General features: G+C 35.8%; 1 protein-coding gene across 9 annotated transcripts; it reads right to left on the bottom strand.

Annotated features, from left to right (window-relative positions):
• Positions 1 to 3131: 3131 nt before the first annotated feature.
• On the bottom strand, positions 3132 to 14907 carry LOC114315991 (uncharacterized). 9 transcript variants are annotated; one of them, XR_014332417.1, is made up of 13 exons: positions 14769 to 14907; positions 14545 to 14632; positions 13655 to 13749; positions 13139 to 13196; positions 12903 to 13010; positions 11819 to 11867; positions 11533 to 11629; positions 10630 to 11443; positions 9332 to 9475; positions 9136 to 9247; positions 4350 to 6506; positions 3418 to 3558; positions 3132 to 3338 (listed from the first exon to the last, which is right to left on the bottom strand). XR_014332417.1 is itself a non-coding variant. In XM_082873920.1 (12 exons), the coding sequence occupies exons 9-12, from the start codon at positions 9349 to 9351 to the stop codon at positions 6281 to 6283; spliced, it is 261 nt and encodes an 86-aa protein (XP_082730046.1). In that variant the 5' UTR covers positions 9352 to 9475; positions 10630 to 11443; positions 11533 to 11629; positions 11819 to 11867; positions 12903 to 13010; positions 13139 to 13196; positions 13655 to 13749; positions 14545 to 14632; positions 14769 to 14907; the 3' UTR covers positions 6025 to 6280. The 9 variants fall into 9 exon arrangements, 4 of the variants coding, with proteins under 4 accessions (XP_082730046.1, XP_082730043.1, XP_082730044.1 ...); XR_014332418.1 differs by having other exon boundaries at positions 12972 to 13010; XR_014332421.1 differs by lacking the exons at positions 3132 to 3338; positions 3418 to 3558 and having other exon boundaries at positions 6025 to 6287; positions 6385 to 6506; positions 10630 to 10862; positions 11369 to 11443.
• Between the last annotated feature and the right edge of the window lie 8985 nt (positions 14908 to 23892).

Raw genomic sequence — 23892 nt, 5'->3', positions numbered from 1 at the left:
CTTATAAAGAAATACTCCACAACTATTGGCCCCACCAACTCAGCAATAAACCATGGGCACAAACATCACCCAGACCAACACTTATATTTGCCAAATCCCACCCACGTGAATAAAGTTGAGTTTCCGTCCAAATTTGCCACGTGATGGAGCACCACACAACTAACATTGCACTCAAACATATATAATAGACATATTATAATAGACATATTATATATATTTAAAAGAAGAGACAAACTTAGCTTTACCAACTCAACAGACGTCAGCCACCCCAGAAAAAGGCGACCCACGTGATCTGACTCAAGCACGCTTCCTCTCGTAAAGCTACACGGTACCCCACATAAAACAAGCCCACCGTAAAGGACGCGCGTGAAACAATGTCATTAACACCAGCCATGGACAATGCCATTAGCAACACCAAAGCCCACCAACTGACAACCACATCGCCACCACCTCACAACGCCATGCCCGGATTAACTCCGCCGAAGTTAAACAATAGCACATCGCCATTTCAACAGCAAAGACACAAACTTCGTGTCCTAGCTCACCACCATTGTAGATAGTACACTTAACAGCAAACATATATATATATATAATAATCATACCCCAAACCAGCGGCAAAGCCAAATAATAGGCAGACAACAACGCCGAAGAAGACTTCACTTCGGATCACCAACAAGACCACCGATAAACCCAGAATACCAACGCTGGAATGGAGCAACACCATTACCGAAAAAACCAGCGACACACCCAAAACACACCTATAACTACTGCGGTCTTAGACACCAACGGTAGAATATGGCATGAATCAAAGCTCACTAAATCACAAACAAATAGACAATGCTTCAGGACCCAGCAAAGCACCCAGAAACGAGCAACTCATGCCGACTCCAACAACACGCTGCCTCTAACTCTAAACAGTAGTAGTGGCGCCGGTGGAGCAGAACCAAACTGGCGCCGGAGAACCCTGCAAAAACGGGCACAAATCCAGCACAGCCAGCGATACATCCCCCACTGGTAGCCCAAACACATACCGGATCAAGTGTAACACATGAGCCCGGGAAGGTGAAACCCGGTGTGAGACAACCAACAACCCCAGACCAGCCATGTAAAATGGCCGGACTGAAGGAACAAGAACCTAATAATTCTTCCACAAACCCTCCTGAATCTGGATAAAATAAGAAGAGATTCAGCCCCAACACACAGCACTATCCAAACCAGACAAAAATCTGATAAGGAGCCCTCAGAACTCCATGGGTAACAACGGAGGGAGCTTTCTAGAGAGAGAAGCTCTCAACCTAATCCCCTCAAACCCTCCTTAAGCTTACTTTACACAAACCCTCCTTAAGCTTACTTTACTTTGTTCTATTTACCAAATTTGGCTTGAAAGGAATAATAGAATCTTTAATAAGGAACACAAACCTGAAAAGGTGGTTACTAACTCAATTGTTCATATGATTAGAGGTAGACTTCTATCTATCTATCTACATTACTTACCCAAAAAAAGACTTCTATCTATCACCAATTTGCCTAGATCTACAGCGGATAGCTGGTACATTGCTCAGTGGAATCTGTTCAACACAATCTTGAAGCCCCAATCTCCAGGAATAGGAGGGCTGCTGAGTGGTGTGAGTTCACCATAAGAGGGTTAAGTGAAGGAGAGCAATTCATAGTGTTTATCTAACTGTTTTTTACTTTATGCACTGGCAAGTGAAACTAAATAGAGTGCCTAAGTTGAGGGTTGAGTGTTGTGAGAAAATATTCAAAGATTGACTGGTGAGAGAATAGAGTGTGAAATGAACTTCTTATGTTCGAGCTAATGAATATCTTAGCCTGCAAATACAAATGTACAATATATCGTGTGTTTTCTTTGCATGCTAAAGTGTGGTTTCAATTACAAAATGGTGTGTAATATTTGCATTTTCATTCTCTGGTGGCAGATTCTCTTGAACAACAACCAATTGGCCTTCATTTGGGACGGTGGCTGTCAAAAGTTTACTTAGAAAATTCTATTTCTTAGAGGCTAAGTAACCAATTTGAGTTAAACTAGGCAACTGAAGCTAATGAAACAATTAGTGGCCTAAGGAAATTAGTTCCTAGAACAAAATAGAGTAGGATGGAGAAAGTTAGACAGAAACATTCTTCTTGAGAGCGAGAAGAGAAAGTTAGAAAAAAGAAAGAGAAATAGAAAGAAAATCATAGGGCATTCAAATTCACCATTTTGGACTTGAGAATTGAACACTCAGGTGTTTTAGAAAACCTTAAATGAGGTGCTTGCGTTAAACTAATATCGTTATGCAACAATTACTTTGAAAATTCTCTTTCTTAGAGGCTAAGCAAAGTTAGTTTCAGTTAAACTTGGCCACTTGAGCAAATGAAACAATTAGTGGCCTAAGCTAATTAGTTCCCAGAACAGAAAAGATAAAGATGGAGAAGGACGGAGAAAGTTATAGAGAAACATTCTTCTTGAGAGCTGGAAGAGAAAGTTAGAGAATAGAAAGAGAAATAGGAAGAAAATCAAAGGGAATTCAAATTCATCTTTCTGGCACTACTACAAATATAGATAAAGATCACACTTTTTTAGTGTGATGTATGTTTTTTAATCACACCTTTTAAGTTTTATTAAAGTGTGGTCTTTAAGAGTGTGATTAAAAATGATCATTTTTAATCACACTTTTTAAGTGTCATTAAAAAATGCTTTCATCACATCTTTTAAGTGTGATTAAAAACATTTAGATCACACCTTTTAAGTGTGATTAAAAACTTTAGATCACACCTTTTAAGTGTGATTAAAAATATTTAGATCACACCTTTTAAGTGTGATTAAAAATATTTAGATCACACCTTTTAAGTGTGGTTAAAAACTTTTAGATCACACCTTTTAAGTGTGATTAAAAACTTTAGATCACACCTTTTAAGTGTGGTTAAAAACATTTAGATCACAGCTTTTAAGTGTGATTAAAAACTTTAGTTCACACCTTTTAAGTGTGATTAAAAACATTTAGATCACACCTTTTAAGTGTGATTAATAACTAATAAAACCTGTGATAAAAAAAAATTTGACATATTTAAAGAATAATCAATATTATTTTTGCACGCTCATTTGAATAATGTAATACACACTATATACTATATTTTGAATCACAACCATATATTGAATGAAATAATATCATATATTTCATAAATGAAAGTTAAATGTTTAAAAGTATATACAAAGAAATTAATAAAAAACAAAATTAACTGTGATTACATACATTAAAAAATAAAAAATAAAAAACTTGAAAAAAGTAAGTTCTTGAATTCTTTGACCATATTTTGCATCTCTCCAAAAAATTTCTGACCTGAAAAATAAAAAAACAAATTAATATAAAAATCGCCAGAAGCATATGAATAAACTTACTAATTAATTTATAAACTTACATTTAAATCACACCAAAAATAATGTAATTTATCCAGTTGTTAAACTGCCCCGATCCTTTCCCCACAGCCACCAAAAAATTTGAAGCACAAACTTCTTGAATTCTTTGACTATATTTTGCATCTTTCTAATTAATTTCTGACCTGAAAAATGAAAATACAAATTAATTCAGAGACCGCTACAAACACAAATTGCCTTTTAGTAACTCCAAAACCAAACTATCAACCTATATGGGAATCAATCAACTCTGCTGTGGTTATGCATCAACTGACTGTATATGTGATGATCAATGTCAAGCAAGCATGACATGTTAGAGTGACACACATTCACAAGAATTATTGCATGAATGTTAAATCAAATATCATTATACTTAATCCCTCCATACAAAATTTTCCGATATGTAGTGATATGACATTGAATGTGTTTGTTAGCAATTCATAGTATTGCTTTAGTAATAATAATGCTTGGGCAAATCATGAAAATCATAGAGAGAAATTCACAAGCTAATAAGATCAATAAAGTAGTAATAACTCTATAAGTTCACCTGGTTTCAAATATATAATCACTTTCAAAGTTTTCTAGTTTGTTTTCTTCACTGATTAAAACATCAGAGGGTTTGACCTATTTCTGCTTGCTGCTACAATCAGTAGGTTATTTATTTTATTGTTATTATCACCATCATTATTATTTTTTCTTGTTCACTGATAATTTTCTTTGGTTTTATATCCTTCTAGGAGTAAAGCGACTAAGGTTTCCAAAAAACTACAATGTGGGCCTCAGGATCAGGTGAGTAGGTCCATGACCAATTCACCTGTCATTAGCCCATCCAACTTTTTTTACATTCGCATTATCTATAAATTTTTAGAATGAATAGATAAAATAGTATTATAAAAACAGATACCAAAGTATTATTTTTAACAGCCGTGGTACTTACAGGGGTTAGGGGAGGAGCCTCAAGAGGCAGCTGGTAATTCTCAACCCGTGTAATAGAGACTGAAAGATCAGCAATTGTGGATCCCTGAATCAAAAAGGCCAAAAATATAAAAATATAAAATAAATCTAAGGGTTAATAGAAACTGTTTCATCCTCATAGACCTGCAAAACAAGATGAAACCATTGAAGGAAATTAATAAATCACAAAACATAGAGCCAAAACTGTGGGTTCTCTTTCTTTTAGGTAAATAAGTTATAAATTAAAAACAATAACATATACAGGTTTACAAGAGGCATCCCTCAGGCACCACAAAACTAACAACAGACAGAGAAAAAAACAAAAGGCTCTTTAGCCAGACAACATTGTCATCAAACGAACAGAAACTGACACAAAAAGGCGCAAAAAAGAAAGGAAAACAACACAAAAATGCAAATTAAGTCCATTAGGATCAGCAAAAAAACAGAGCCCAATCAAAAAACTAGCCCAATTTGCTGCACCAACCAAGCAGATTAGCCACCTCTTACTGGCAGGAAGACAGTAAGAAACAGCAACAAAACAAAGGTTGGGCAGCATACAGTTCCGAAATACAAGAAGAAAGCAACAACAGACAGCACCAGAGCATGCACTATAAAGAAAACAACACTGCTACAGGAAAGGAAATATAGTAGCAACATCATGGCAGCATGAACCACAAACACAGCTAAGACCACAGTTAGCATGACGACAGACAGCAAACAGCAGACAACAGACAGCAGCACCAGCAAAGCCACACAAGTGGAGCCACAGACTCAACAACTAGCAGAGAACCATATACACCCATCCATGGGCAGTATCTACACATGAACTACACAAATTTCAACTCAACAGCAGCAATTCAGCATATACCACAGCCAGCAGAACAGCAACCAATAGCAACATAGTCCATCACAACAAGCTTCTGCCAAGACCAACCCCAAGACAAATGCATCTGTACACTTGAACTACCACATATTATAGACCTATGGGGGGTTGAACAGATACAATAACCAATGTGTAACAACTCAACAAGGACACACTAACAAATATTCATTACAAATAGACAGCAAGACTGGGTAGAGTAGACCCACAGAAACAAATAGTCCTCAATCACTCAACCCTCAAGATGCAACACACAACACTCCAAAAAAATTTATGAGGGCTAACCAATCACTCAACCCTCAACAAAAAAAACTCCCTTACAATTAGGACCAGCTTGACAACCTGCAGAAAAGAATTAGGTAAACTATATGGCTCACCATCACTCAACCCACAAAAACCTAGCTATAGAGCCTCACCATCTCAACCCTTCTCCCTACAAGAGACCAGCATTGACAACTTGCAAAGAAAATAATGAGCAAGATAATAGGATTATGGATGTCTCACATTACACAACACTCATATATAGCCTCTCAGCACTCACTCTCAATAATCTCCATCACAATACTAACTGTGGAGGCTCACAATCACTCAACCCACAACATCCCTAAGTAAGTACCAGCAAAGTCCTGAATACAAAGGGGAAAATGAGGCAGCTCCAAAGGACTTATCCAGGAGACCTGCAAGAGGAAGATCCAAACACACAACAATATATATAGAGACACTGGAAGTAAGAGTAAAAACAACTCAAAGAGCATGTGCTCTCAACACTATATGAGGAAAATGCCATGAGTCCATAAACCAATCATTATCCCCATCATCCTTGAAGTTGTTAACAGATAAGAGCCTGCACCTAACCTGAGATTCAACTTTTCTCACAACCACATTAGCAGGAGTACAAACAGATGAGAAGAACCTAGCACTTCTCTTCTGCCAGATACAGTAAATAGTACAAGTAAGCATTAATTTCTTAGCACTAGTGGCCAAAGAATGACCAGAGAATTGCCCGGATAACCAGTCCACACAACTGCCCCAGTTCATAGCCTGCAAATGCATATTACATTTATGTAACGGAGGGCCCAGCACCCTAGAAGAAAAGGAACAATTGAAAAATAAACAGTTTAGCAGTACCAAACCATACATCAGCAGTTTACCACTAGCAGCAACAATACAGCAGTAGTAGCACCTCTTTACAAGCACCAAAACCAGTGAGTAAACAACAGCTACAACTGCACCTCTCTGATGGGAACCAATTAAGAGCAACTAGAAAAAGAAAGGAAGAAAACAGAACAACAAAATCAGCAGCAACTCAACTCCCCTGTGTCACAACTTTCTAACAAACTCATATATTTCTTTTCTTATATATGTCATAATGTAAAAACCATGATAAGTTTATTGTTGATCGATAAAATAGCAATTTCACACACAATAAAATATAACTTGCTAGGGATAATAGCAGTAATCAAACCAGGACTCTAGTAAGAAAATTTAATTAAGGAATTTATGCATATCTCAAATCAACAATACTAGAAATCCAAAATTTACCTATAAAATTAGTAGCACCTCTTAGAGACTGGTTGTCTCCTCTAATTAACCACCAAGTTGGTTGTGGTGATTCTACATTCCTTTGGTATGACAATTGGCATCCTCTTGGTCCTCTATGGAAAAAGTTTGGGGACAGGATTTTGTATGATTCCTGCCTCAACAGTGAGACCAAAGTCAGTCAAATCATCAGTGGTCATTCTTGGAAGTGGCCTATCCCTAATTCTTGGGAAATTCAGGAGTTGATCTCATCTACTCCCGAATGCTGCAAACCTAACCCTTCTAAGTGTGACCAAGTTACCTGGAAACTCACTACGGATGGTAAGTTCTCCATTCATGGAATCATTGGAGAAGTAGGTCTGACAGAGTGGTCTGGCATAAACTCCTTTGGGGCCCTCATAGGATTCCTAAAGTTAGTTTTATTGTCTGGGTTGCTATCCATAACAGGTTATACACTGGAGATAGGCTAATGCTGTTTGGTTTATCTCCTCATTCACAGTGTCCTTTTTGCCTTGACCCTGGAGAGAGTCATTCTCATCTCTTTTTTAAGTGTAGTTTTACTAATAGAGTTTGGGGTGCTATTGAAGGCAAATGTAACATGAAGTGGCCTGTTTTGGATTGGCCTGATATTGTTACATATGCTACAAAAGAAACCAAGGGTAATTCTCTTAGGGCTAATATTCTTAGCAATGCTTTCTTGTGCTCTATCTACCACATCTGGATTGAGAGAAATAATCGTGTTTTTAACAAAGAATGTAAGCCTGAAGAGGTGGTTATTAAATCTGTAATCCAGATGGTGAGAAGTAGAATGCTATCCATTAAGAATTTGCCTAACTCTGCTAGTGACAGCTGGTTTCTTGCCCAATGGAACCTGCCAACAATGATATTGAAGCCCCATATTATCAGATATGGGAGGGCTGCTGAGTGATGTGAGTTCCATATATGTGGGTTGAGTGTAGGTGAGCAACATTGTGTGTTTGCATAATGGTTTGGTCTTGTGCAGGTTTGTTCAGAGTTCACTGTGGTTGCATACATATCTTTGAGGGTTGAGTGATGAGAGAAGTTAAATTGTCACTTTACATGAGGGTTGAGTGTTGTCAGCCACCATATTTGTTTATGTTAATATATATTATAATTCTTTATTTGCAGGGTAAGGAAGCTCAAGTCGAGTGGTGTGAGTCTCTAAATTGTGGGTCGAGTGGTGTGAGATCCTATATTGAGGGCACTGTTACTGATTTAATTCATAGTAGATGGTATCTTATTTGCTGGAGGTACTTATTCATGGCTGTTCTTACAGGGTCTACTATAATGTATGAGCATGACTTGGACTGCATGGGTCAGCACTGGCGTCACTTATCTTGTGATGACTGGCTCTTGGACTCAATGGTTCATGGCTCCTCAGGTTTTGCTACAATGCTCCATTTCTGCTGGGCATGTAAGGGAAGGAAAATCTGCGTTTTGTTTGATGACTGTGGCTGTGCCGGTACTCATTTGCTGCGCAGGTTGTGTTCGAGAGTTTATGTATTTGGTGTGATGGCTGCTTGGAGCGCCTTTGTGGAAACTTGTTCTTACTTAATTTTTTACATTTTGTTCAGATACTTATGTTTGGAATTTAGATGGTCTGCTTGTATGGACTATGAATATTTTTATGGGTTGTCACTTTTTTGGCCTAGCCGTGTGGGATGTACATGGTTGCTAGTTTTGTTTTTTCTGCTGGTTTTAGCTGTTTTGTGGGGTGGTTTTTACTGAGATGGGTCGCTGTTGGATGTGTTCATGATCCTCATTCGAATTATGCGGCTCATGAACACATTTTTGGGGGTTTATATTTTCCCATGTCCTTTCTCTAATTCTTATGTCTTGTTAGTTTCTAGTCCTGTTTAGTTTGGTTTGTTTGCTGGTTGTGTGTTTTGGTCTTTTCATTTATTCTTGTATAGTTTTCGTTAGGTCCTGGGGTATGCCCCTTGTAGCTGTGTAATCTCTGTTTTTTTATTTATGTCTTATTCACCCAAAAAAAAAACTCAAATTTATTATATATATAAACCTTACACTTCATCAATTCAATTTATACCACACAAACACATTCAACATAAATTCAAAATCCAATCACAACCAAATACCAAGATAATGTAGAAAATGTCAAGTCACAACCAAGCATTCAAAAATGTTGAATTTTTGTCCTTATTATAGGAAAGATTAATTGAAGGAAGAAGAAGGCTGGAAGGGACATTCAACTGCCAAATTTGGATGCAAAAAGAAAATATTCATCATGTAATCTGAATAAAACAAATAAAATTAACAAGAAGCAAAGAGGAATTATAGACAAAGACAGGAAAGAGAATACTTTGTGCACCTTGGCTAATGGAAGTGTTGGAAATGATGCTCTTATCAGGAAGCCAAAAACAACTCCAATAAAAGTCGTTACAATGAGCCTCACAGACTCATTTGGCTTTGTAACAATTGCACTGCAGACAACAATATAGTTGCTATTACAAATAACATCAATAATTGAGCTCAATACAACAATAAAATCAACCGAAGTCAAAAACCTGCGTCCAAGGATCCCCATTTTATTCTATATCCATAAAAAAAAGAAGCTCGAAGGTTTTGCATTGCTCGGCAAATTGCGGAAGGCCAATCCTTCAGAAAAGAAGAAAGATCCTTGTGGCAGGAAGATAAGACCTAAGAACAGGCTGCATTGTTAACAGGGAAAGTGTTAGATGAAAAAAATAAATTATTGGAACTATATGTAAATTTCATGTAAATATACAATAAAGAATGTCTCTAATGAATTACCCAATAAAAAAATTAATACTATAGCAGTTTTATAATGAAATACCAACCACAAAATGTAGCAAAAATGAAAAAATCTATCTCTGTATAGCTACAAATCTATCATTTTGAAAACATTCAATTTCATAGCTACAAATTGACATCCACAGCCCAAATCTATCTCTGTATATAGAAAAAAAACAAGTTCAAATCTTGCACACAAGATCAAATCTATTCTTGTATATACAAAAAACAAATTACAAAAATCAAAACTCTAAGTATCCAAATTCACTTCAACATAGTTCATTATATGAGTTAAATCCCAAAACAAGATCAAATTAGTTCAATATGACTTCAACTTTGTCTTTCTCTCGCACCACCTCTTCACCAGTTCAGTTACAAGAGCAACATGCCCTAAACAATTAGTTGTTCCACGACCACAAAAGCTTATCACCGTCTATAGTCATAGAGAAATGATGAAAATCCTACACACATGATCATAATCACAAGTGTAAACAAAGTTCAAAAATGTAAAAGAGATGTAGATGAAATCCAAAAAATGGATATCAACCTTGAAGAACTTAACTAAGGCATTTGAAGCGAATAAAAGTTCAGATTTTTGGGGCAAATTGAAAGAAATTTTTTTTAAAAAAAAATTATTTGACTTCTATTAGACTCCAAATTGTAGTAATGCATCTGAAGATAAAAATTTGGAATCAAAGGGCCTAGATGGGCTTGGACCCTTGGAAGATTCCACATAAAGATTTCTGAGGAAAAAAAGAGGAAAACACTTTTTATATTTTTGGAAACATCATAGCACATACCATGAACTAATGCATATCGAACCAAGTATGAATATTTGGCATGAACACTGCCAGAGGAATGATACAGTTGAATCTGAACTCTTTCACATAATTCATAAAGGATTTTTTTTTTTGATTAAGTGCCAGAGCTGTAAGGACATGAAACATGGGGGACTTATGGATGGTATGTCTAAAAAAATATTTGGAAATAACGTACAGAAAAAACACTAACAAATAATCGATGTATAGTACAATCATATAACCCTACTTACCAATGGGTTCGGGCAAACTCAGATGTCTATGAAGGCCATCAATCCCAGCAGCAATTATAGCAGCTAGCCCCAAGTGTGGATTTTCACACCCATCAAATACTTTAATCTCAAAGTTGCTCACAACACCATTTACAACCCTAGGTGGGCATGCGGTTCTCAGGGGTGCTTCTCTGTTCTCTTTTCCCCAGCACTGGTATGCTCCACTCCACATATTGGGCACTATGCAATCATAACTACATTCCAATAACAGTTGAACAAGGAAATTACAGAAAACAAACTATATTATTTTTTGTTAATTTAATACACATCTATTTGAAGTTCAAAAACCCAACAACATACTAAAATTTTGATCCTTCAAACTGCATAAATTTGGAAGTGAAGAAATGGGCAAAAAGAATTTGCACAGAAGGGCATTATTTAAATTTAGCAAAAAGGGAGCATCGATTCAAGTCTGCAGGGAGACGTAGAAATGTAAGGATCTGTTTGTTTCAATTCCAATGATTAACTGGGAAAAAGTCTCTGCAGAATAGTGGCTCCCTGAAATTATTGTGAGATATCTGCTTTCTTCATGCAGAACAGAAAGCGATCGAAACATCACCTTGAAAGGTTTTCCTCAAGATCAATAGTACACCCATCAAATTTCCAAATATAACTGCATGCTTAAAAAATAATTCTATGTAGACAAGATATTTTAACAGAACTGGTAAAAAATCATACTTCTCTGTTAGTACCTAACTACCTATTCATATGGGTTCAACTCTGACACAAACTGAGATGCACATGAGATCCAGAACCAATATCATCTAATGCATACCTGGGGCAAACAAAAAAATAGAGAAAACAATTAAGAGACATAGCTTGAAGAAGAAAATTCTGCAGGTGAGGAAATGAGTGAAGTTTCACCAATATCAGATCCTTGTCAAGGATCTTCACCTCTCCCCAAAGATGTTCCAGCCAACACAGAACAGGTAACATATATGGTCTGGTTCCCTTAACAAACCTGAGTTAGATTAAAATTCATATCAAACGGATCGAGAAATACCTATAATTAAAATTCACATCAAAAGGATGAAGTAAACAAAAGTCAAACAGAATGAGTTAAATTAATTTTATTAATTCAACATTAAAACTAATTTTTGGCTACAATCTGTATTAAAAACTCAATGCTACTTGAAGGATAGAGAAATACCTTGATAGAGAGTGAATTAACCAATCGATGTCTTCAAAGTAGCAGAAATCTACAAAAAATAAAGAAGAAGATGAAGAATCAACCTATAGAAAAACTGCATCCATGACAATGTGCAGACCAATCGAACAAAAATGTGAACTACTTATTGTGTTATTTATAGATCTACAATATATATATATATATATATATGAACATATTTTCAAAATAACAAACAAACAGGTACAAACAGAAAGAGTCATATGAACATATTTTCATTTGAATTTTAGGTTGGTAGATAAGATTAGATATATGATGCGTAATTAGTACATCAAATAATTTAAATGAAGTGAACATACAAATATGCCTCTGTTTATTAATGGATTTCAAGTATCATTGTCAATAATAGCTCCATTGAATTGACTAACTGATAGATGAAACTTGTTTATTAAAAAGTCAAAGACGTCATCAAATATAAATCTGTGTAGGAATTTGTCAACCCAATTTTAATTGCATACCATAAGGTGGAAAAGATGGTTAAGAAAGTTAAAACAATTGGGAAAAGAAAATCAGTACATGTAAATGTTAAAATGTAAAGAGAAGGGTTGATACTTGGTGGCCTTCTTTTACAAGAAGTCTTGACAAAAACACACCAATAAACTGAGTCCCATCCATTATTAGGATTTTCATAAGATAATCATTAGATATTGAAATGCTAGAAACAACATATTCTGAATAATGATCATCATCCATCTAGAAAAATACAATAAAGTCAATTAAAAATAAGATGAAAGTTGTGATATCCAACGCTGATGAAAATTCTCAAACAAGATTAAGGTCTATACTCGATAAAACGAGCCCGTAATTTATTCATCATTTTGAACAAATAGGATTTTGGAGTTAGTTAACTAAATCTCACATACTTACTTGGGGAAGGTAACAAATAAAAAAATGGGAATAAACATCACAGCGTAGAACTAGACAAAAACCCCTTATGCATAACAACAAATGTTAACAGAGCCATGAATGATATGTATAAGTCTAAAATTATTAAAAATTATAGGATGGCTAAAGAAGAACTTCACATAAACAAGGGAATTTATATTACGAATTGCTGAAGGTCACTAGAAACATTGACTGCAAACTTGAGAGTGACTAGAAACATTGGTTCGCTCACCCTTTTCTTCTATAGCTTCATCTTTAAAAGCTTCTCAATCTAAACAATGACCCAAGCAAAAACATAAGCAAAAGGAAAAGAAAGAAAGAAAGAAAGAAAGAAAGAAAGAAAGAAAGAAAGGAGCAGATTTCTCATCATTCCATTCGATGTGTCATTGTCTAACATACCGCCATTAGAAACAAATAAAACAGACAAACTTTGCCCAAGTGCTACCACAATCAATATCTGAAACAAAGAGAAGGAAACACAAGATATTAAATCAAAAGGCAACAAGAGAACTTCATAGGATATTAAGTTTGTGGAAGTTAGGAATTTAGAGATTTGTTAGTTTAATTTGCTATAAGTTGCTGGTAAATGTGAAGATTACAAGTTTATTCAAGAAGTTGTTTCTATCAGATAAAGCATTAAAAAATAAATAAATAAATTTAACTCCTTTTACTTTAGTCTCGTTTCCTATCTTTTTTTATTTCATTTTGCTTTCCCTCAATAAATTTAAGATCCAAACATGGCCTAAAGTCACTTTAAGGATTCTATAAACTATAAAAAGGCAAAGCACAATAAAGAAAATTCACAACCTTGAAATATCAGTCAAAGCACAGCGGAACATTTGCAAACTTAAATTATATAAATATTTGAACAATGAAAAAAGATGCAAATTCAAGATGAACCTTAGGTAGAAGTACCTGTTTCTGAAGATTCAATAAAGTCAATATTTCTTTTCTCAACTCAAGTGCTCTGCACATACAGCTTTGGTTGGAACCTTTGGTTTTAAATTAACCTATGAAAGGAAAGGGCATGATTGCTTATTAAGAAGCATTTTAATGGAAGACAATGTGTAAGGAGTGACACCATAAGATAGCAAATTCTGAAACATCATCCTTTCATGTTTATAAACATCTAATGAAGAACAATATGTTTATTATTTCCTGAAAATTTAAAAACTATGTTAGGCTTTGGAGGCAATAAGGAAACACAAAAAGGAGAAGTATCTGAAGCTTAAGTTACACAAAAAGGTGCACCTCAAGCAAGCCAACTTGAGCAACTCAAGTTATAACTCTCACTATAGTATAATAAGTGTAACACCAACAATTAAAGCAACTATGTGATTCATATCTATGGAACACACTCAATATTTTCATAGTATCATCATTAGGCATATTGTCAAATACATGGTGAGCAAAATATAAAATTATAGTAGTCCAATCAAACACCAACAAGATAGAAATCCATCAAGAAAAAAGAAAGTAACAGATATACATATTATGAAGTTTCTAATATCAATCAGTCAATGAATGGGAAGTAAAAAAAAAAATCATTCATCAAATCCATCAGGTCAAAAATTATAGAAAAATTCATATATAGAAAAATTCATATATAGAAACTCGAACAACAATCACAAAACACAAAAAGATATAAAAATTACAGAAATTAAGATCAGAAACTTCATATATAAAACTCTGATACAGAGTTTAGAAATCAGAGTTTACTTGGACCCTATATATTTAGAAATCAGAGTTTCAGAGTTTTAAACTTCATATATATCAATAATTTTAACAGTTTAGAGAGTACTGACCTAGGGTTTTCGATACCAGGTGAGAGAGAACTCGGAAGAGAAGTAAATCAACAACTGAGATTCTTCTTCAATGAATCGATGATGAAATCTTCCATTGATTGAAAATTGCGATGTAGAAAATGATGAAGAGAAAGAAAAAGAGATGATCGAATCAATATTGTAAATCATATATATGTGTATATGCGGGGAGAGAGAGAGAGAGAGAGAGAGAGAGAGAAACGCACCAAAATTTGAAGAAGATTGAGCAAATCTGCCATGGATGCTTCCAATTTGTATTAGAGCTCTAGAGAGAGAGCAAACTCGTTGAAGAGAGAAAGAGAGTTGCAACTTTTTGATTGCTAGCAAATCCTGTTAGGGCTGAAGTGAGTCCCGATTTTTTAATGGTTAAAATGATTAAGATATTTGGTCACAAAATGTTTTTAATTGATAATGACAAAAATATTTAGTCTCTAAAAAGGTTAATAATATATTAGCAACCAAATTTATTAGTCTCAAAAACTTATGTAAATATTAAGTGAGAATATTAATAGTCATTTTTATAATCTTATAAGTAAGTTATCATATATTTTAATTTGTCCCTAAAAGATTATTTTTAGCGACCAAATTCAATTAGTCCTTAAATATTAGTCCCTAAAAGACTAATTTCTTGTAGTGGAAATTAGTGGTGAAATTTGTGGTAGTGGTAGAGTAGATGGAGTGGCAGGGGTGAAGGACAGGTAATGGTAGTAGTAATGGCAATAATGGTAGTGGTGGTAGTAGAGTGGTGGCGATGGTAGTAGTAATGGTAGTCATAGAGGTGAAGTGGCGACCGTGGTAGTAGTGGTGGTAGTGAAATGGCGTTTTGCAGTAGTGGTGAAGGTGGTAGAGGAGATAGGTGGTGAGAGAGAGAGATAAGTGAGAGACAGATAGAGGAGAGAGACAGAGACAGAGACAGAGTGGTGAGCGAGAGATAGATGAGTGTGAGAGAGAGAGAGACAAATAGACAGACAGAGAGAGAAGAGTGATGAGTGAGAGAGAGGAAGATGAAAAAATATGTGAAAAGATATATATATATATATAGAGAGAGAGAGAAAGAGCGAAGAGAGATAAACGAGAGAGAGACAGAAAGAGATAAGTAAGAGATAAAAAAAGAGAGAGAGAAGAGAGACAGAGAGAGAAGATAGATGAAAGAGATAGAGAGGAAAGAGATGGACGAGAGACACAGAGAAAAAGAGAGAGACAGACAGAGAAGAGCGATGAGTGACAGAGAGAAAGAAAAGAGAGAGGGGTTGTCGTCGCAAAAAAAACTTTATTTTTTGTTAAAATAAAATTTTTTAAAAAAAAATTATTTTATTTTGGTTACTAAGCTTGAAAATTTATTTGTTTCATTTTTTTTTAATGAAAAAAAAAATTATTATTATTTTTTATTTGGTAGAAGTAGGGGTAATATTTTAATGAAAAATATTGTAATGGTAGTCGTAGTGGTGAAGTGGCGACCGTGTTAGTAGTGGTGGTAGTGAAATGGCGTTTGCAGTAGTAGTGAAAGTGGTAGAGGAGATAGGTGGTGAGAGAGAGATAAGTGGGAGACAGATAGAGGAGAGAGAGAGAGACAGAGACAGAGAGACAGAGTAGTGAGCGAGAGAGAGACAAAGTGGTGCTCAAAGTGTATTTTCTTGTAGTGGATCGATAAATTGAGAGGGAGCTCAGTAAATAGAAAAGACGGAATGGAAATAGTGAGCAACGCGAACACAAATGGGAGAGAGAGAGAAATAAACAGACAGGGAGAGAAGAGTGATGAGTGAGAGAGAGAAAGAAAAGAAAGAAAGGAAGATGAAAAATAGGTGAAAATATATATAGAGAGAGAGAGAGAGAGAGAAAGAGCAAAAAGAGATAAACGAGAGAGAGACAGAAAGAGATGAGCGAGAGAGCGAGAGAGAAAAGAGACAGAGAGAGAAGATAGATGAAAGAGATAGAGAGAAGAGAGATGGACGAGAGATACAGAGAAAAACAGAGAGGCAGACAGACAAAGAAAAGTGATGAGTGAGAGAGAGAAAGAGAAGAGAGACAGAGACACAGAGAGAATGAGAGAGACGGACAGACAGAGAAGAGTGATGAGTGAGAGAGAGAAAGAGAAGAGAGACAGAGACACAGAGAGAATGAGAGAGACGGACAGACAGAGAAGAGTGATGAGTGAGAGAGAGAGAAGAGAGACAGAGACACATAGAGAAAGGGAGAGACAGACAGAGGAGATGGAGTGGCAGTGGTGGATGAGAGGTAACGGTAGTAGTAGTGGTAGTGGTGGTAAGGGAGTGGTGGCGATGATGGTAGTAATGGTAATCGTAGAGGTGGAGTGGCAACAGTGGTAGTAGTGGTGGTAGTGGAATGGCATTTGCAATAGTGGTAAATGTAGTAGAGGAGATGGGTGGTGAGAGGGAGAGATGAGTGAGAGACAGATAGAGAAGAAAGATAGAGAAACAGAGACAAAGTGATGAGCGAGAAAGTGACAAAGTGGTCGTTAAAAGTGCATTTTCTTGTAGTGGATCGATAAGAAAAATGCCCTAGACCCCCAGTGGGAGTGATCCCCACCACCCCCACTGTTTTCTGATTGGTTCAAAAAAATTTATTTATTTATTTATTTTCACTCTTGCTCTGACAGCCCCCCACGTGGAGGTGGGGGTGCTGGGGGTCACCGCCCACTGGGGGTCCCCAACATGGTTGGATCGATAAATCGAGAGGGAGCTCAATAAATAGAGAAGAGATGAGAGAGAGTGTGAGGAAGGCGAAAACAGTGAGGGAGAGAGAGACAGATAGACAGACAAACAGACAGGTAGATAGAGAAAGAGAAGAGTGATGAGTGAGAGACTGAGAGAGAAAGAGATAAAGATAGACAAAGAGAGAAAAAGATAGAGAGAGAGTGAGACAGAAAAAGACAGAGAAACAAGAGATGAACAAGAGATAAACAAAAAGAGAGAGAAAGAAAGCGAAAAAAGATTAACGAGAGAGAGGCATAGAAAAAAGAGAGAGAGAGAGAATAAAGAAAAACGAGAGAGACAGAGAGATAGAGAGAGAGAGAGACAAAAAAAAAAGAGAGAGACAAAAGATGCTCGAGAGATAGACAAAAAGAGAGAGAGAGAGAATAGCAAAAAGAGATAAACGAGAGAGAGACAGAGAAAGAAGAAAGATGAGTGAGAGATACAAGGAGAAAGAGAGACAGACAGACAGAGAAGAGTGATGAGTGAGAGACAGAAAGAGAAGAGAGATAGAGACAGAGACATAAAGAAAGAGAGACAGACAGAGAAGAGTGATGCGTGAGAGAGAGAAAGAGAAGAGAGACAGAGACACAGAGAGAAAGAGAGAGAGACAGATAGACAGAGAAGAGTGATGAGTGAGAGAGAGAAAGAAAAGAGAGACAGAGATAGAGACAGAGAGACAGGAAGATGAAAAGAGAAATGTTATATCAAAAGAGTAAGACGACGTCGTTTTTTTTAATTTTTTTTTTATGATAGAAAAATACCATTGCATTTATTTAAACCATTTTGTAACTATATATATGAAATCTCAAAAAGTCACATTTTTTTGCAACGACAAGTTGTGCAGTCTCAAAAAGGCATATTTTTCGCGACGGCAAGTTGTACCGTCTCAAAAAGTCACATTTTTTTTTTTTTGCGAGACGGCAAGTCGTGCCGTCTCAAAAAGTCATATTTTTTACGACGGCAAATTGTGTCGTCTCAAAAGGTCACATTTTTTGCGACGGCAAGTTGTGCCATCTCAAAAAGTCATATTTTTTGCGACGGCAAATTGTGCAGTCTCAAAAGGTTACATTTTTGCCGTCGCAAAAAGTTCCGTCTCATAAGCCCACTTTTCTTGTAGTGTTACTTAAAAAGTGTAATTAAAAAGTAGTAGTGTATATATAATCACACTTTAATTAAAAAAACGTGATTAAAAAATATATAAATAATTACACTTTAATTAGAATGTGTGATTAAAAAATATATATATAATCACACTTACTTAAAAAGTGTGATTAAAAAGTAGTAGTGTATATACAATCACACTTTAATTAAAAATGTGTGATTAAAAAATATATAAATAATCACACTTATTTAAAAAGTGTGATTAAAAAGTAATAATGTATATATAATCACACTTTAATTAAAAGGTGTGATTAAAAAATATATAAATAATCACACTTTAATTAGAATGTGTGATTAAAAATATATACATATAATCACACTTACTTAAAAAGTGTGATTAAAAAGTAGTAGTGTATATACAATCACACTTTAATTAAAAATGTGTGATTAAAAAATATATAAATAATCACACTTTAATTAGGATGTGTGATTAAAAAATATATATATAATCACACTTGTTTAAAAAGTGTGATTAAAAAGTAATTGTGTATATATAATCACACTTTAATTAAAAGGTGTGATTAAAAAATATATAAACAATCACACTTTAATTAGAATGTGATTAAAAAATATATATATAATCACACTTTGTTTAAAAAGTGTGATTAAAAAGTAGTAGTGTATATATAATCACACTTTTAATTAGAAGGTGTGATTAAAAAATATATATATAATCACACTTAATTGAAAAGTGACATAAAAAATAAATATTATCACACTTAATCAAATTAAGTGTGATTAAAATATCAATATAATTTTTTTTATCACACTTCCAATAAAAGTGAGATCTTTTTTTTTTTGTCAAAGTGTGATCTTTAACTATTTTTGTAGTAGTGTGGACTTAAGAATTGAACACTTAGGTGATTTAGAAAACCTTAAATGAGGTGATTAAGCTAAACTAATATCATTAAAGTAATCAGTGTGTTTGGTTTGAGTTTTTTGGATTAAGTTTTTTGAAAACTGAGTTTTTTGGAGATATTCTTTTGTTTTTAGTGAATATTTTTTAAATTTTAAACATTTTTTTTTTACTTTTTTAGATACACCTTAGTTAGATGTATCTAAAAAGTAAAAAAATTGTAAAAAAATATTTTAAAAAATTAATAAATACATAAAAATACAAAAAATGTACTGAATTATTGTATTTTTTTGTATTTAGTGAATTTTTAAAAGATTTTTTTTTATAATTTTTTACTTTTTAAAAAATTCAGTAAAAACAAAAAAATATGAAAAATAAGAAAGTAGAATTTTCTGAGAAGTGTTTTCTGAAAAATGAAAACAAGCAAGCTGAATATTACTCAGAAAATTCTCTCTCTAAGAGGCTAAGCAAGGTTCATTTGAGTTAAACTAGGCAGCTTCAGCTAATGAAACAATTAGTGGCCTAAGTTAATTACTTCCCAGAACAATGTAGAGAAGGATAGAGAAGGACGGAGAAAGTTAGATAGAAGCTTTCTTCTTGAAAGCTAGATGAGAAAGTTTTTTTGGGTGAATAACTAGATAGATAGATAGAAAGCTAGATGAGAAAGTTGGAGCAAAGAAAGAGAAATTGGAAGAAAATTAAAGCGAATTCAAATTCATCCATTTGGACTTGACTTTTGAAAACATAGGTGATTAACAAAACCTTAAATTAGGTGCTTAAATTAAACAAATATCGTTATGCTACAATTACTCAGAAAATTCTCATTCTTAGAGGCTAAGCAAAGTTAGTTTGAGTTAAACATGGCCACTTAAACTAATAAAAAATTTAGTGGAGAAGGACGGAGAAAGTTAGAGAGAGTTTCCCTGTGTAACTCATTGAATGGGTTAGAGTGAGAAGCTCCTACCTCTCTCTAGGAACTCGGTGTTTCTAGGGTTTCAATTCCTCATTGAATGCGATGGTAGAAGTAAATGCTTTGGCCAGTTCTAAGGGCCCATCTCTTGTAAATGTGAATCCTTAGGTTTTGGGGGGTGATATGTTAAAAACTCGAGTTTAGGGTTTACTAGAAATCAGTTTGACATTTTGAGCGTGTGTGAGATGGATCTGCCGATAACCTCTCATCTAGATCGTGTTCCTGAAGATCTAACCACGGTGAGTTCTGTGCAAGGGGTTGAAACCCTAACCCATTCGAATCGGGGTCTGGATACTCTAGTTTCGAAGAAGGATCTTCAGAGAGTTGAAGATAGATTGCGACGCTTGAAAGGTGAATCGACACCAACCGTCGAGGGTACGGCTCAACCCTTTTGGTCAGATCGCATGGAGAAGGATCAATCTATGTTTCAAAATCTTCCATATAGCATTGTGGTTGCAAAAAATCGAAGTGAGTCTAGGGCTGTTGGGGAAACAGAGACGTTACAATCAGACCCATCTCTTGTCAAGATGGGAGGAGACTCATCTCCTGCTATCTCCGTTCATCAAGACGAAGGGATTTTTGATCGAAACCCTAATATTGACTATGATAGGGTTCGTGATGATGTTGAGTTTCAAAGAGGTGGTACGTGTGCATTCAGAAGCGGCAGAGGAGGGCATGGTCAGGGGGGAGGTCGTGGGCAACTTAATGCTAAATCCTGGGCAGAGATCGCGGCACAATCGTTCCGATCCAGTGTCCCCCTGAGGTATGTCCCCCCAATCCGTAATGAGGGCTATGTGTGGATCTGCCCCCTAGACCTAACCCCCTAGAAAAATGGGACTCTTATTTGGTTGGTTGTTTTCTGGACAAGGGGGTCTCGTTCAACCATTTACGCAACAGTGCTTTCAGTATGTGAAAGAATAAGGGGTTGAAAGAAGTTCAGGTTAATAATGAGGGCTTTAGTTTCTTTATCTTCGACGATCCTGAATGTTGTAATTCTGTCCTTGACCCCTGGTATGTAGGGGGTTTTAATCTGTTTCTCAAAAAGTGGACAAGGATGATGAGATTGACTAAGGAAAGAGCCACAAAAGTTCCTGCTTGGGTTAAATTTTTTAATGTTCCTTTTGAATACTGGGACAGTGATGGGCTCAGTCGAATTGCAAGTGCAGTGGGTGTTCCATTGTTTATGGACAATCTTACAAAGAAATATGGTAGGGTCTCTTTTGCCAGAGTTTGTGTAGAAGTTGATGCTATTGTTACAATGCCATCTATGTTCAAAGTCAACTGTGAGGGAGTAGAGGTGATTATTCATGTGGAATATCAAGGGCTTCCCCCCAAATGTGACCACTGTATGGTCATGATACTACCCAAGTAGCCAAATTGATCTCCCTTCAAAAGGAAACTGAAGACAACCCTGATCCAGGCTGGAGTACGGTGAAAGCTAAGGGTAAAAGGAAAGTGGGGGCTACTATCTTGGCACTGAGCCACCAGTTGTTCAAGGGGAGGTTGCTCTAGGAACACAAGAAGCTAGGCAAAGCAGTTTACCTATAGCTCCTTTGGAGAAGGCTGGAGAGAGTAGTAGTGATGAGGTTAGGGAAATTGATCCTAAGGAAACTGTTGGGGAGTCTTCTATTCCCAATCTTGAAGGGCTTGATGTTCTTCAGAAGGAATTGTTGGAGCTCACTAAGCTGGCTTTATCAAATGAGGTGGATCTCATCATGAAAGTAGAAAACTTGAAGGGCACTACTCCAAAAAAAGTTGCTCCACCAGTTCAACAAGCCACACCACCCAACTCTGCAAAAGGTAACTCCTCTGGCAAAGGCTACAAAGGCCAGAGGAAGAAACAAAGGTAAGTCCCAGTTTAGTTTGGTCTTGGGTTAGAAATCTTTTTTTGTTGTGTCCAATGACTTTTAAAATTGCATCATGGAATGTCAGAGGGTTTAATGACCCTTCAAGACATAGAGAAGTAAAAAAAATTTTGAGTCGTGAAGATATTAAAGTTTTGGGCATTTTGGAGACCAAAATAAAAGCGACAAATGAAAATCGTATTTTGTCCTGTTGCTTAAATAATTGGTCTTTTTTGACTAACTCACTTCCTACTGAAATTGGGCGAATTTGTGTATGTTGGGATTCGACTTTTTGTTCTGTTAAGTTGATAGAGTCCTCTGATCAATTCCTTTTGTGTGAAATTACTGATTTTACTAATGATGTTGTTTTCACTGCCTGTTTTGTATATACTGATAATAGGCATATTGTTACGAAGGATTTTTTTTGAATATATGGTCAGGACCTCATCTTGGTTGTCCAATGTCCTTTTTGTTATGCTTGGGGATTTTAAGTCTATTAGATATGGTTTTGAAAAATTTGGTGGTTCTTCTGTGTGGTCTAGTGAAAAAGAGGCCTTCAATTCTCATATCCTTCAATCGGAATTGGTGGACCTATCTTATGGTGGTTGCCAATTCACTTGGGCTAATAAAAGAGACAGTGGGGATTACACTGCTACTAAAATAGATAGTGTCCTGGTTAATGAATTGTGGCTTGATTCTTTCCCAGCTTCCTCTGCCTACTTTTATCCGTCCTCTGTCTCCGACCACTCTCCAGTTGTGGTCACTGTCTCTGCTAATGTGGTCTCATTTAAGAAACCTTTTAAATTCTTTGACTTTTGGTCCTTACATGAAAACTTTATCCCTTCTGTGTCTGATGTGTGGAATCAGTATATTCACGGGGTCCCCATGTTTCGTGTTTGTCAAAAACTCCAGAACTTGAAGCTTGTTCTTAAAGCTTTGAACAAGAAGGATTTTGGTGATATATCCAAGAGAGTTTTGGCTACGAGTTCGGAGTTAAACTCTGCTCAATGGAAGTTGGATAAGGATCCTGGTAATCTTGTCTTACATGCACTTGAAAAGAACCTCTACAAACAATATGTGGATCTTAGTGCTGTTGAAGAAAGCTTGGCTCGCCAAAAGTCTAGGATCTAGTGGCTTGGTTTGGGGGATAGTAATAGCAAGTTCTTTTTTAGATCTATTAAAGGCAACCTCAATCGGGGTACAATCCTTTGTATTGAGAGACAGGATGGGCTTAGGACTACCAAGCCCGAGGACATCCAAGATGCTTAATAAAAGCATCTTGGATGTCCAGAAAAAGCATCTTGGATGGGCTTAGGAACTCTTAGTTTCTTTTATTAGTTTATTAGTTTCTTTTGTTTGGTAAGCCTTTTGATGACCATTACAATGGCTTTGATATTATTCACCCAAAAAAAAAATGGCTTTGATAGGATCAAATCTCTTGTGAAAACTAAGCTTTCTAGTGACCAGTCTTTGATGCTTGCTAGCCCTGTGTCTGATAAGGAAATTAAGGATGTGTTTTGGTCCCTTAAACCTAACAAGGGCCCTGGCCCTGATGGGTTTTCTGCTGGTTTCTTTAAGAGTTCCTGGGATGTTGTTGGCAGAGAGGTCACTCAAGCTATCAGAACTTTCTTCGAATCTGGTAAGCTGCTCTCTGAAGCCAATAGTACCATTATTGCCCTGATTCCTAAAGTCCCCAACCCTGTAAAAGTTGGGGACTATAGGCTGATTTCTTGTTGTAATACCATTTACAAATGCATTGCAAAAATTATTGCTAATAGGATTAAA

The sequence above is a fragment of the Camellia sinensis genome, chromosome 6, assembly GCF_055761805.1.
Source record: "Camellia sinensis isolate YWXY chromosome 6, ASM5576180v1, whole genome shotgun sequence".
NCBI lineage: Eukaryota > Viridiplantae > Streptophyta > Magnoliopsida > Ericales > Theaceae > Camellia > Camellia sinensis.
Note: the sequence above shows the minus strand (reverse complement) of the source record. Positions and strands in the feature narration are given on the sequence as shown.